General features: G+C 42.0%; 1 protein-coding gene across 2 annotated transcripts; it reads right to left on the bottom strand.

Moving 5' to 3' along the window:
* Positions 1-11195: 11195 nt before the first annotated feature.
* On the bottom strand, positions 11196-14358 carry LOC123395420. Of its 2 annotated transcripts, XM_045090412.1 has the most exons (4): positions 14143-14358; positions 13005-13196; positions 12243-12472; positions 11196-11932 (listed from the first exon to the last, which is right to left on the bottom strand). In XM_045090412.1, exons 1-4 carry the CDS (start codon positions 14324-14326, stop codon positions 11342-11344), a joined length of 1197 nt encoding a protein of 398 aa, XP_044946347.1. In that variant the 5' UTR covers positions 14327-14358; the 3' UTR covers positions 11196-11341. The 2 variants fall into 2 exon arrangements, 1 of the variants encoding a protein (XP_044946347.1); XR_006609721.1 differs by lacking the exons at positions 11196-11932; positions 12243-12472 and adding an exon at positions 13520-13607 and having other exon boundaries at positions 13104-13196; positions 14143-14230.
* Between the last annotated feature and the right edge of the window lie 375 nt (positions 14359-14733).

Raw genomic sequence — 14733 nt, 5'->3', positions numbered from 1 at the left:
TACTCATGTGTGGCTAGACTGGCCACCATTCGAGTGTTACTCTCGTTAGCTACCTCGCATTATCTTCTCGTACATCGGATGGTCGCTAAGACGGTTTTCATTAACTAAGAGGTAGACAATGAAATTTACATGCAATGACGAGATGGTTTTGCAGTAAATGGTCCGAAAAGAAAGGTGTGCAAGTTACTGAAATCTTTGTATGGCCTGAAACAAGCGCCTAACCAATGTCACGAGAAGTTTGATAAAGTTTAACATTTGTTGACTCCGTTGTCAATGAAACTGGCAAATGTGTATACTATCGCATGGAAGCGAAAGAGTTATAATGTGTTTGCATGTTGATGACATACTGATATTTGAGACCAACCTTAAAGCCATTGAGGAGGTCAAGGCTTTTCTATCTCATAACTTTGAAACGAAACAACCGAGCTGGCTGATATTTGGGATCAACCCCGGCGCCAAGTTCCCTTCCCATGCATCGCTCGAGCCTGTCTGAGGAGAGACGATCGATTCAGCCGTTTCTAGTGGGTCTGGCCGAAAGAGGGTGTTGTAAATTTCATACTATGCACGGCAAATAGTGATTACATGCTATCAAATGAGTCGTTTTACATGTTGTGGACCTGATTGAACCTAACCTAGCATACCAAACACATCATTAGGTGGTTGTGCCTCATTGTAATGGTTGTTTTCTAGCAGAATCCTATTTCACACTTTATATGTCAAATAACACGCAACCCCGCAAATCGGCGCTCGCGTCATACGTTAATGGACCGGCACATTAAGATGTCACTATACAAGCATTGTTCCTGATTTTGGGAAGTATCCTAGCCGATTTTGGCAAGCTTCTAGAAGCTTTTGGCCTATTTTTTTTTACCTTCTCTATATTCCTTTGTGTTTTAATTTAATTTTCATGAATATTTTTTAATTTCAAGAAGTTTCGAAAAATCATGAACATTTTTAAAATTCATGATTTTTTTCTCAACTTGCTTTTTGTTAATTTGGGAACATTTTGTATTCATGATATTTAAAATAATGAAGTATTTTTCAGATTTGTGAACTTTTTTCAATTCAGAACTTTTTTTAATTCACACACATTTTTTATTTTGGCAAACAAAATCAATATTTTGAACCTTTTCCAATTCTGTGGTTGTTTTTTGAAAATAAACCGGTCAACTGATTAACGGTCAACCAGGTCAAACAGGTGAACCCGTAAATAGACCAGGTCGAGCACGTGAACTCAGTGAACAAAAAACCGTGCACGGCGAACAAAAAACCGTGCCAGCTCTGGTTTGATGGGCCGGCCCATGGGCAAAGTGGGTACGAGCGCTAGCTAGCTAATCGGTGCCGAACTCGCTGAATAGGAGCTCTCTGTTTTGTCTCAAAAAAAAGGAGCACTCTGTTTTTTCGGCGCTAGTTGGATGATCCCTAGTTGAATCTTGAATGCTGCCTTGTCTCGATCCGCGTGCCAGTAGGATCGTAGGAGCCATGTGGGTTCAGCTATCTTTCACGTGAAGACGGAGCCTCAATTAGATCTCGCTGTTGCTAAAGCCGGTGTAATCCTCAATTATGTTTGGCTTATGGAAGATATGAAGCGGTTGCAATCGGACCGCGACTTGTCATGATGCGTGCGCGAGAGAGACTCTGACTTGATCTCGCTGGAGGATTGAGGATAAATACAGTCTCATGCTACGTGGATTACTTCATTTCCTCTCAAATGTTGCTACGCCCACTGAAGACGACCATGCACAGTTACTTTTACATGAACGGCTGAATGATTGATTGGAGTAGAAGGGTTGTTCATGCATGCATGTAAAATATGGGCGATTGTGCACTTACGATTAGAAGATGAACAGATAGTAGGCTCAACAAATATAAGTGACCAAAATCCATCCTTATACCATGTTTACTTAGTAAGAATCAAAGAAAATTTCTCCCATTTTACGCTACTTAAACTAGAGAGGGAAGAGGGTAGCGAAGAGAGATGGAGATGTGCACGGACGACAAGTGGAAGCTGTCCAAGAAAGGCAGCCGGAGGTCGACAGCGGCAACATCGGCACCACCCACTGGCAATCCGGTGGGCGTAAGGGCCGGACTCTGAGGGGCTCGGGCAGGTCGGTGATGGGGCGGCTTACGAGCCTAGCCAAAGAGCAGAGGGCTAGGTTCTACATCATGGCATTTTTTATTTGGCGCCACATGCACTTTTTAAAAAATTAGTGAACTTTTCCTAAATTGGTTGATTTTTTTTTGTTTTCAATGATTTGTTCTTCAAATTGATGAACCTTTTTTCTAAATTGATGAACCTTTTTAAAGATATGAACTTTTTTTTTCAAATGGATGAACCTTTTTTAAATCTGTAAACCTTTTCTGATTTTATGTTTTTTTGTAACGAAAACAAAACTAGACAGCACTCTAATAGACCGGCCCGTGCTAACAGCGCTGCAGGCGCCAGATCATTGACGGACGCCTGCAGCGCTGCATATGAGCTCCCCTACATCGTGTGGGCAGCTCCTATCTGCCGCTCGCAGCGGCAGGCACCCCTGTGCCGCACAGGGGGACACCCGACTGACCGGCTCAGTTTTGTTTCTTTTTTCTGTTACTTTTATCCTTTTCAGTTTATTTTCTTTTTTTGGTTCGTTTTTTATTTTCTTTTTCCTTCTCTTTTTTATTTGAAGAAAAAACATTTTTCGAATTTCAATAACAATTTCGAAGAATCATGAACAAATTGGGTAGCGTGATTTTTTTTTAAAGCACAAACAGTTTTTAAATCTTGAGAACGAAAATATGAAAAGGAGAACAATTTTGAAAAACCTGAACAAATTTGAAAGAGCGAACAATATTTTTAAGGATGATCATTTTTTGAATTTTCAGAACAAATTAGGAAACCGAGGAAAAAATTTAAAAAACGTGAACATATTTGGAAGCGTGAACAATTTCTTAAAGCATGAACATTTTTTGAATCTTGATAACAAAATTTGGAAAAGGAAAACAATTTTGAAAAAATGCAAAAAAAATGAAAGTGTGAACAAATTTTTAAAGCACAAACATTTTTGGAATTTTGAGAACAAACTTTGAAACCGAGTGCAATTTAAAATAATGTGAACAAATTTGAAAGCACGAACAATATTTTAAAGTAAGAACATTTTTTGAAACTTGAATTTTTTTTGAAAAGGAGAACAATTTTGAAAAACCTCGAAGAAATTTGGAAGCGCGGACAAATTTTTAAAGCATGAACATTTTTTGCATTTTGAGGACAAATTTTGAAACTGAGAACAATATTAAAAAATGTGAACACATTTGGAAACACGAACAATTTTTTAAATACACGAACATTTCTTGAATCTTAAGAGCTAAATTTTGAAATGGATAACAATTATGAAAAACTCCAAACAAATTTGAAAGAGCGAACAATTGTATAAAGCTTGAACATTTTTTGTATTTTGAGAACAAATTTTGACACCGAGAACAATTTAAAAACAACATGAACTAATTCGGAAGCGTGAACAATTATTTAAATACACAATTGTTTTGGAAAACATAGCTAATTTCTTACTCTATAAATAAATTTGAATACAGGAGCATTTTACAAACATAGAACAATGTTTTTGTAAGAAAGAAAATTTTCCGAAATTTGTAAACAATTTTTTAAACGGAAACTTTTTGTACTTATGTACACTTTTTAAAACAGGAACATTTTTTGAACTAATGTACATTTTTTGAAACGCAAATATTTTTTAGAAAATGAAGAATATTTTCTAAACTTCCCAAACATTTGAAAATCATGAAAAAATTTATAATTGGCGAAGAAAGTTTGAAGAAGTTTTCAATTTGTGAGCAAATTTTCATAAAATAGAAATATTTTTCGTAAAAAGGAACACATTTTATAAAAATGTGAAAAGAAGAACATTTCTTTAAAATTTGTGAAAATTTATAAAAAAAGAAACATTTTTTGAAAAATCATGCATTTTTTGATTACGAGAACAGTTTTTGACACACGAACATTTTTAAAAATATAAACTGTGAATACGCGAACAATTTTTTAAATTCAGAACAAAAAATATAAAATGTCAAACAGAAAAATAGGAAAAGGAAACAAGGAACAAAAGTGAAGGGAAAAATTAAAAAGTAAATAAAAACATTTTTTCAAAAGAAAAGAACATTCCTTGAAAATGTCGGACATTTTTCTAAAATCCCGAATATTTTTTGAAGCTATGAATGTTTTTTAAAAACGGTAAATATTTGAAATTAAGAACATTTTCTGAATTTCACGAAAAAAATTAAAACATGTACTTAGGTTAAAAAATGACCATAGAAAAAAAAGAAAAAAAAGGAAAAAGAAACAGAAAAGGGACAAAAACTGAAGCAAAAAAGAAACTGCGTGCAGAGAGAAATGGGCCGGCCCACCTGATGGCGCCCATGTGCGTTTGACCGACTATTTAACGCAAAGAGCGTCAAATAGAGTTTGGCCATCGTGCGCCTGTACGTCAGCATGCTTGTGTGCTGGCGGGACTAGCTAACCCTGGCCCGTGGGCTTGCATTGGTCTGATCGATCAGGTGCAGCGCACAAGTCTCAGCCTGCCCAGCAGCACTAATTCTTCTTTTGTTAAGCAGGGATGCGCTCTGTTCATTTTTACCCCCTTTATAATTAAGAGAAACCAGAGATGTGCTTTCTTCTATAGTCAGCCTGTAGTGACAGACACTAGAGAGATGGTGTATCACAACATCAGTACAGAAGACTAGAAGAGTAGCTTTCATATTGAAGAAAGAGCAAAAGGTTCCTTTTCTGAATGGAATGTAAAACAGAAGTGTTGCTACTTATCTGTTTTGTTTACCTGTGGTGTCAATGTTTCTGCTACTTTTCCGAAAAAAATATGTTGAATTTACTTCTAAGCTCGGTTGGATTTAGAGGCGTCTTTCCAATATCTCAAACTTGGTGGTATTTTCTCATGAAATTTTAAAAGCTCTAATTTCTGACTTAGGAGCACACCACTTCAATTTCTAAAATCTTGGAAAGATGGTGAAATGTTAGGAATAAGAGGCAAGCTCGTTGAGACAGTTTTGGCTGTCGCGATGCAAATATCTCACCTCCAAAGATGCAAACATGCACGAGAAAACGTTGAAGCCCTTTCCGTTTTATTATGCTACTTATATAAAAGAAAAAACATCCTTCTAATCATGTAATAATTGATGTTGTTATGCTACTTATATTTTAGAAAAAAAAACCTTACATATTATACAATAATTGAATTTAATAAATCACATCTACTGTATGACGTGCAAAACTCATTCTGGTGGAAATATAAAAACTTAGGCTATGAACCATCCGGTCCCAAATGAACAGTTGAGAAACAAGCTGAGATGCGTCCAACAACATTATGCTTCTGACTTAGAATTCCAATACGACCAAAAACAAAATATCAAAACTACATAATAATAATGACAAATCATATGTATTTTTGTTTCAGTTTTTATATTATTAATCTAAGACCCTGTTTGGAACCACAATAGATTATATTGTTAGAGTTATAATATAAGTCATGTACCCCTTTGTATTTATCCCGTTGTATAAGGGGTTTTCTGCATATGTTCCACACGTGTACGTGTATATATATCGGCCTATGGCCTCATGAGAATACAAGTTGCATATTCCTAACATGGTATTAGAGCCTAGGTTGTTTTTAGCACGCACAACTCGTGCTACTCCCGATCTAATCCCTTGCAGAGCCGCCGCCGCTGATGTCTCCGTCGAAGGTTGTTCCTGCCCGTGGCTGACTCTTCTTCCCTGCTGGAGGGCGCCCCCACCGCTCCGACTCCCGCTCCGAGTCCCTCTACAACTGCGCCTCGATCTGGTGATTTGGTGTTCCTCCTTCTACCGCTCCAACTGCGCCTCGACCTGGTGATTTTGGTGCTCCTCCTTCTACCGCTGGAGGGCGCCCCGACCGCTGCCTGGATCTCGCCCGCTCCAACTGCGCCTTGATCTGCTGCCTGGATTTCGCCCCGCTCGCTCCAACTGCGCCTCGATCTGCCGCCTTCGTTTTCGTTGCCAAGTGCTGCCTGGATCTCGCCCCACGGCCCTTATTGCGGTTGACTCGCCAGAACAGCCCTTGATCCCGCGGCTCCTCCACCAGACCCTGTAGGCTCGATCATGCATCTCGCCGGATCTACCAACCGCTGGTTCTCGTGATCTCTGCTATCTTCAAAAAAAATTTAAAAAAATGTATGCTGCATCAGGTTACGTTGATGTTCCTCGTTGTTCGGTGATCTTTGATGGCACTAACTACACCGAGTTCATTGGCTTCATGCGCATTCACATGCGTGGCATCCGTCTATGGGGAGTTCTTTCTGGTGAGGTCTGTTGTCCGCCACATCCGGTTCCTCCTGTGGCCCCCACTCCGCCGACGCCACCGGTTCTTCCTGCGGATGCTAATCAGGCTGCCAAGGATGCAGCTAAGCTTGCGGATGAGGCTGTTGTTCGTACCTATGATGAGCAGGTTTTGATTTATGAGGAGGCTCTTCAGGCGTATCATGGTGCTCTGTGTGTTTACACCCAGTGGCTTGATGATGATGCTCGTGCTGCAGCTGTTCTCACTGCTAGTGTTCTGCCCCAGTTTGCCTCCGAGTTTCTGGGTCTTCCTACTGTCTTTGAGATGTGGACCCGCCTTCGTCAGTGTTATGAGCCCTCTGGTGATGCCTTATACCTCTCTGTGGTTCGTTAGGAGCATGCTCTTCAGCAGGGTGACTCCATTGTTGATGATTTCTATGCACAGAGTTCTGCTATCTGGCGCCAGCTTGATTCTCTCCGCTGTGCTGATTGTCATACTTGATCATGCTGCCAGGCTGTACAGGCCAATTTGGAGTTTCATCGTGTCTACGAGTTTCTGTCTCGACTCCGTAAGGAGTTTGAGCCCTGGCGTGCTCAGTTGTTTGCTCGTGGCCGTATTTCTCTCATGGAGGCACTTTCTGAGGTTCGTGCTGAGGAGACTCGCTTGCGTGGTGCTGGTTTACTAGAGATTCCCTCTGTGCTCGCTGCTCGAGCCCCTGCTACGCCACATGCTGCACCGACTTCGTCTCGCTCGAGTGCTCCGCCGCTCTTGTCCACTCTTCCTGGCGGCTCGGGCCGTCCCCGTCCACATTGCGGGTACTGCAACCTGGATGGTCATGTTGAGTCTCAGTGCTACTGGAAAAAGAAACACCTACGTCAGGCACAATCATCATCTTCAGGGACTTCGTCTACTACCTCGACATCTTCAGCCACAACTCTGACTGAGCAGGATATTGTGAGACTTAAGCGTCTGCTCGCTGCTCCAGGTTCTTCCTCGACGGGTACTGATGGTTCTGTGACTGATGCTTCTCGCACTGAGCAACCACCTTCTACACAGTCAGGTACATCCTCATGGGTTCTAGACTCTGGAGCTTCTTTTCATATGTCTTCTCATTCTTCCACTCTGTCCTCACTTCGATCGCTTGGTTCTCCTGTTCATGTCCTCATTGCTGATGGTACTCCTCTTTTTGTCGTTAGTCGAGGCAATCTTACCACTCCTTCTTATTTTGTCCCTGATGTTGCTCATGTTCCTCGACTTACCATGAATCTGTTTTCTGCTGGTCAACTTACTGATTCTGGTTGTCGCGTCATCCTTGACGTTGACTCTTGTTCTGTCCAGGACCGTAGCACGCACACTCTGGTTGGGGCTGGCCCTCGCCACCGTGATTCTCAAGGTCTTTGGGAGTTAGACTGGCTTCATGTTCCTTCCGCTGCCACCACTATCACCAGTTCCTCCGCTTCAGTCGCCTCCGCTACTGGTTCCTTCCAACAGTGGCATCATCGACTTGGTCATCTGTGTGGTTCTTGGTTGTTGTCTTTAGTTCGTCGAGGTCTTCTCGGGTCTGTCTTAGGAGATGTCTCTTTAGAGTGTCAGGGTTGTCGTCTTGGCAAGCAGATTCAATTACCATATTCACATAGTGAATCAGTGTCTAAGCGTCCTTTTGATTTAGTCCATTCTGATGTATGGGGTCTGGCTCCCTTCGCTTCGAAAGGTGGTCATAAATACTATATTATTTTTATAGATGACTTCTCTCGTTACACATGGCTTTATTTCATGACTTCTCGTAGTGAAGTGTTGTCTATTTATAAGCGTTTTGCTGCCATGGTTCACACTCAGTTCTCTTCACACATTTGTATTTTTCGTGTTGACTCCGCTGGCGAGTATATCTCTAAGATGTTGCATGTTGTTCTTGCTGAGCTAGGAACTCTCTCTCAATTCTCTTGTCCTGGTGCTCATGCTCAGAATGGTGTGGCTGAGCGAAAGCATCGTCATCTTCTTGAGACGGCTCGTGCATTGATGATTGCTGCCTTTCTCCCGTCTCATTTTTGGGCTGAGGCCGTCTCCATCTCCACCTATCTCATCAATCTATAGCCTTCCGCTGCTCTACAGGGTGGTGTTCCTTTTGAGCGTCTTTTTTATCGTTCTCCCGATTATTCGATGCTTCACTTGTTTGGTTGTGTTTGCTATGTTCTTCTTGCCCCTCGCGAACGCACCAAACTGACCGCTCAGTCTGTTGAATGTGTCTTATTAGGCTATAGTGATGAGCATAAGGACTATAGTTGTTGGGATCCTATCGGTCGTCGGATGCGTATCTCTCGAGACGTGACTTTTGACGAGTCTCGTCCCTTCTACCCACACCCATCTTCCTCGACCTTTTCAGTGGAGGATATCTCTTTCCTCACTTTTCCTGACTCACCTATCACCCCCATCGAGCCTTTGCATATTCGTTCTGCTCCCTCTGCTTCTCCACCTCTAGTCGATTTGCCGCCACCATCTTCCACGGTCTCCTCGCCTAGCATGTCATCGGATTCTACACCTTCATCTCCGGTGACTTCTTCGTCACCACCCCCCCGATTCTACCTTGGCGATTCCTCCTTCCATTGTTCCATCTTTTCCTCAGTGTTACACTCGCCGTTCACGTCCTATGGATGCCTCTGTGGATGTGTCGTCATCCTCGTCTCAGCCTACTTATGGCTTGCGTTCTCGTCCTCGCCCGCCTGTTGATCGCTTTGGATTTCCCACCGCTAGTGCTGCTGTTCTTGAGTCGACTTCTTATCGTCAGGCTGATGTTCATCCTGAATGACAGTTTGCGATGGCAGAGGAGATTGCTGCTCTTGAACGCACTCGTACGTGGGATCTTGTTTCCCTTCTTCCCAGAGTCCGCCCATCACTTGTAAGTAGGTCTACAAGGTTAAGACTCGCTCCGCTGGTTCTCTTGAGCGTCACAAAGCTCGTCTTGTGGCTCATGGTTTTCGGCAGGAGCATGGTCATGATTATGATGAGACTTTTGCTCCCGTGGCCCATATGACCATTGTTCGTACACTTCTTGTCGTGGCCTCTGCATGCCACTGATCTATATCTCAGCTTGATGTTAAGAATGCCTTTCTTAATGGTGAGCTGTGTGAGGAGGTCTACATGCAACCACCACCTGGGTATTCTGTTCATGATGGCATGGTATGTCGTCTTCGTCGCTCTTTCTATGGCCTTAAGCAAGCCCCTGCGCCTGGTTTGAGAGTTTTGCCTCTGTGGTGACTGTCGCTGGTTTTTCAGCAAGTGCTCATGATCTAGCATTGTTTATTCACCTTTCTCCTCGTGGTCGGACTTTTCTTTTTCTCTATGTTGATGACATGATCATCACTGGGGATGACCCCGAGTATATTGCCTTTGTAAAGGCCCGTCTTAGTGAGCACTTTCTTATGTCTGATCTTGGTCCTCTTCGCTACTTTCTTGGGATTGAAGTCTCTTCTACTTCTGATGGCTTTTTTATATCCCGGGAAAAGTATATCCAGGATCTTCTTGCTCGTGCTGCTCTTACTGACAAGCGCATTGTTGAGACTCCTATGGAGCTCAATGTTCACCTTTGTGCTACTGATGGTTATCCCCTACCTGACCCGACGCGTTTTCGTCATCTTATTGGCAGTCTTGTCTATCTAGCTGTCACTCGTCTGGATATCTCTTATCCGGTTCATATTCTGAGTCAGTTCGTCTCCGCTCCCACATCGGTTCACTATAGTCCCCGCCTTCGTGTTCTCCGATATCTTCGGGGCACGATCTCTCACTGTCTATTCTTTCCTCGCTCCAGTTCTTTATAGCTTCAGGCCTATTCAGATGCTACGTAGGCTAGTGATCCTTCAGATCGCCGTTCACTTTCTGCTTAGTGTGTTTTTCTTGGTGGTTCTCTCATTGCCTGGAAGACGAAGAAACAGATTGCAGTTTCCCGTTCGAGTGCAGAGGCTGAGTTGCAAGCGATGGCTCTTTTGACGGTAGAGGTGACTTGGTTACGATGGTTACTTCAGGACTTCTGTGTTTCTGTCACTACACCGACTCTGCTCTTATCTGACACTACATGTGCTATTAGCATTGTGCGCGATCCTGTGAAGCATGAGCTCACCAAGCATATTGGTGTTGATGCTTTCTATGTGCGCGCTGGTGTGCAAGATCAGGTTATTGCTCTTCAGTATGTGCCTTCCGAGTTACAGTTGACGGATTTCCTGACGAAGGCCCAGACTAGAGCACAACATGACTTTTATCTCTTCAAACTCTGTGTTGTTCATCCACCATGAGATTGAGGGAGGGGGGAGGGTGTGTGTGTGTTAGAGTTATAATATAAATCATGTACCCCTTTATATTTATCCCGTTATATAAGGGGTTTCCTGCATATGTTCCACACCTGTACGTGTGTATATATCGGCCTATGGCCTCATGGAAATACAAGTTGCATATCCATAACAATGATAATTTGGATTATGAAGATAGATTATAATCTAGTTCATAAAAATAATTTAGATGAACATGTTTGGAGGCAAGATTATATAAACTGTAATTCAGGTTTTACATTGCATAATGACCTGTCTGTCCTCTGTATTGACGGTGATAGGAATGTAATTATCTCCAACTTTACAAGGGTAATGAATCATTAGCAATTCATAATATGATTTTAGCTAGTGTAGAGTAAATTATAAGTTTTTAATAATCTGTCCATCTAATTTTATAATTTATAGCATATATGGAGACAGAATAGATTATAAAAACTGAATTATATAATCTGGATGGCTCCAAACAGGGCCTAAGTATTCATGTTCTATACAATTAAATCTCACCGAAATATTCTTCAACCAATTTCAACATCAATGACGGTACAGCCTGTAGGGCCTCATCTAGTTGTTTCAAAACATCAGATAAAATAAATGTTTGCAGATACATAACTCTAGTTCAGGAACAAAGTGGAGTGCTCATAACATCAAGGCAGCGAGTAATCCAAGTTCGAGCTACATATTAGAGTAATTTGTATAGGAAGCTGCGTGTCACTCCAAGGTTCTCCAGGTGATTTTCACCAAAATCGTGGTAAATTCATCAAGATTCACCACTTTATCGACTATTCCATGATAGCAAGTGTCGAATCTGTCTTCCCATGCACCACAGGGGAGCAGCTTCTGAGAAAGCCCGTCATCTTTGGGGGTCCCTTCGATACGAAGATACACGCAGCTGCGTATCACCACGGCTACAACTGAACTTATTTTGCAGCCAGCTTCCGCAACTCCCTGGTAGAGACGAATCACATCGTCGTATCCACTGGTCTTGGCATAGATATTCAGATTAAGGCCACAATCAGGAGCACGGAGTATCTTAACATCAACGAATGCCTGGACTGCATTAACCAGCGCTGCAAACTTGACATCCAGTGAACACTTGTCCCCATAAAGACGCCGATTTTGAATGGATGATTTTGTTTCATACATATTGCTGAATTCAGTACATCCTTCAATAATAAGGTCGCCTTTGGGCCCATCTTCAGGTGGGCCTTCAGTACATATACAGAGTTTGAATTCAAACAGCACACGGCTCCTTATGCCAATACCTCGAGCAGGGCTAGTCAGTGATAAACGTGCCATACCCTACAATTTGGATCAACAGGCATGACATCATGTACTTTAATTAGTGATTACTACAGTAGACCGCCTGGAATCACTACAACTGTCTGGTCTGGATATAATTAAGTGTCACGTCTAACAGTGAATTAGTACCTTTAAACTGCATATTATTGAAATATTGTAGCGCACACTCAGGTGAGTATCTCAGACTTTCAGAATAAAGCCTAAATATAGCAATTTCTTCGATACAGTGCTTGCATCTCATGAACGTGTAGTGTAAGTATGATTAAAGAAGCAGGCCAGTAGAAAGTTGCAAGTTTGATAGTCAGACTACCGTCTTTGGCTTCACAGTTACAGCTTCATAATTGTCAATTTCACGCCTGTAGACATAATTGCGCAAAGGTTCGACCCGATCCCGTGCGGCAAAAAACCCAAATATTTTGGCACATCCAGGCTGGGTATGGTGATAGCCAGCGATTTTGAGATCAATGAACTGCACCAAGTCCATCGACATGCAATGACCCTTATGTGAGCAATCAACGGTCCCAACATTGCTGAAACTGACTGCAAAATTAACAAAAAGAGCATGAGGTATTATCAGAGATCTATAATCATGAACAAATGATGAGAGAAAAACTGGTTTGTTCCATCAAGAGTGGTTCAGTTCTGGAAAATATAATACCAAATGCTGTTGGTTTATTGTTATCACAAAGGATTGACTAAGAACTGAGAAGTGAACAAACTGTGTGAGAAGAGGAGGGATCTGGAAAGTAGTTTGGATTTAGGGGTGGAAGGGGAAATGCTCAAGTTTCTATCACTTGATGCCAATCTGAATAGACGAACAGCATAACAGTGAAAATTGACAGCAGGTAAATCTAACCACCCGGGTTCAATTCCTAGAATCGACAGGTAATGCACAAGGGTTTTCCATCATTTATTGAGGATCAAGTTTGGTGTATGGTGGAACCACTCGTCAAGATATCTTGGTACTCATAACAAAAATTCTTCCTAAGCTGAGAAACTTTGGACTTCTCTCTAGATGATAATTTGTTGCAGGGCATCTCTGTGACAGATTTTTAATTAAGAAAATACTTACTTTCAGATTCATCGGCAAGTCGATACTCTACATCACATGAATGCCGACTTTCTGGCTTAAATGCTGGAAATCTTCTAATCGGTCTTGGGCCTCGGATAGAAATCTCTGGATTCGAATACACCGCAACTCTCTGCTCATCATCATCACTGCTGACCCGTGGGAAATCATCAACTGTAAAAGGGCGGTATGTCCCTACACGCGAAATCATGCGTTAACCAAATCAACAAAAAAAAAGATTGAGCACCATATATCATTGATTTAGAAGCCAAAATTAAAATGGTTCACAATTGCTAGATGGATCACTTGAGAAATATTCCTCGAAAAAGTATGATTTCACTTGAGGAAGCTTAGCTGCCAAATCAATTGCAGACTACAAGGCTGTATACATGCATAGAAATATATGTTCTTTTGAAGTGGAAATTAGTATTAATACCAAGTGTGTGTGTGTGTGTGTGTGTGTGTGTGTGTGAGAGAGAGAGAGAGAGAGAGAGAGAGAGAGAGAGTGTGATTATTACAAACATGTTCGCAGCTTGGAAGATCAGGTAGGATCTTCACTATGGCTAGATTCCATAAACTTAGACCCAATTACAGGAGGATAACAACCTGAAATAAAATAAGGTAGTATGAGCTCCACTTGAACAGCCAGCTAAATTTTAAGTTACTTCCAATGTTTTGTCAGGAAACTCTGCCTATGAAATGATTTGTGATACTTATAATTTATTAGTTTAAGATCAAGGGAGTGTGTAACCAAATACTACTGCTTATTATTTTCCCCAAAAGGCAGTATTGTGTTACTGAAATGTCAACATACCTAAAACTTATTAGCTGGCATAGGTTTACCCAAAGAAAATATCAACAGACAGTGATTCAACTACTGAACGAGGTCTCAATTTCGCACAAACAGTTAGCAACGCAATGTATTCGGTTGAAATTCAAACAGTGACGGTGTTGGTGCAGTTAAGTCGGCAAAAAAATACTCATAGATCTAATATTGCAGGATAAATCTTTTTGATGAAGTTTCTTAGATCAAGAAGCACTGGTTTCCAATTCAGAGAGCCAACTGCATCAGGATACACATGGATCTAAACTAAGTATAGAACAGAAGCGTCGCATCATTACGGAGGAAACAGTGCCTTACCGTGGTATTCACCCTCCTCTTCGTCGTCGCTGAGCACCCAGGGGTTGTCGTCCTCGTCGCTGGTGGTGGACTTGGGCGAGTCCGCAACGTCGTTGGGAGAAATTGAGGGGGAAAGCGGCCGCTTCTTGCCGCAAGCGGGGCGAGGGGACACCGCCAATACATCTCCGTTTCCGTCTACCTCCATGGCGCCGCCGCCTAAGGGTCAGGTGTATTTTTATACACCTGTATTTATTTTACAGGTGTATAATACCGATGATTTTTAACTAGAAACAAAAACGTCCAATGAAAGTCTGTATATTTTACAAGGGTATTTGACTCTCCCATACGCCAATTCAATCAGGCAGTAAAAGATTCTGATTATCTGCTATTAGAGCATCTCTATCTAGCCGACCCCGTAAACCGAACGGCCCGTTAAAATAACCGTCGGTTTACACATCCATCCCCTCCACCCGGCTCAAATAGATTTCGTAAATCGAGCCGTTTCGGGATTTTTTTTTGCGGGATCCCGCAACGCGAGCCGTTTCGCACGAAGCTTTCCCGCCGGCTTCCATTTCCCACTTGCACATCCTGCCGTCGCCGCTACCGCACATC

Source organism: Hordeum vulgare, chromosome 5H (assembly GCF_904849725.1).
Source record: "Hordeum vulgare subsp. vulgare chromosome 5H, MorexV3_pseudomolecules_assembly, whole genome shotgun sequence".
NCBI lineage: Eukaryota > Viridiplantae > Streptophyta > Magnoliopsida > Poales > Poaceae > Hordeum > Hordeum vulgare.
The sequence above is the reverse complement of the archived record's forward strand: the minus strand, read 5'-3'. Positions and strand labels throughout refer to the sequence as shown.

Excerpts from the sequence above, each read along its gene's own strand:
- LOC123395420 (XM_045090412.1), bottom strand. The coding sequence starts at position 14,326 with ATGGAGGTAGACGGAAACGGAGATGTATTGGCGGTGTCCCCTCGCCCC. Across the intron at positions 13,197-14,142 it reads AGAGGAGGGTGAATACCACG|GGACATACCGCCCTTTTACA; the intron begins GTAAGGCACTGT and ends TTTCGCGTGTAG. Across the intron at positions 11,933-12,242 it reads TAACTGTGAAGCCAAAGACG|GGTATGGCACGTTTATCACT; the intron begins GTAGTCTGACTA and ends TCCAAATTGTAG.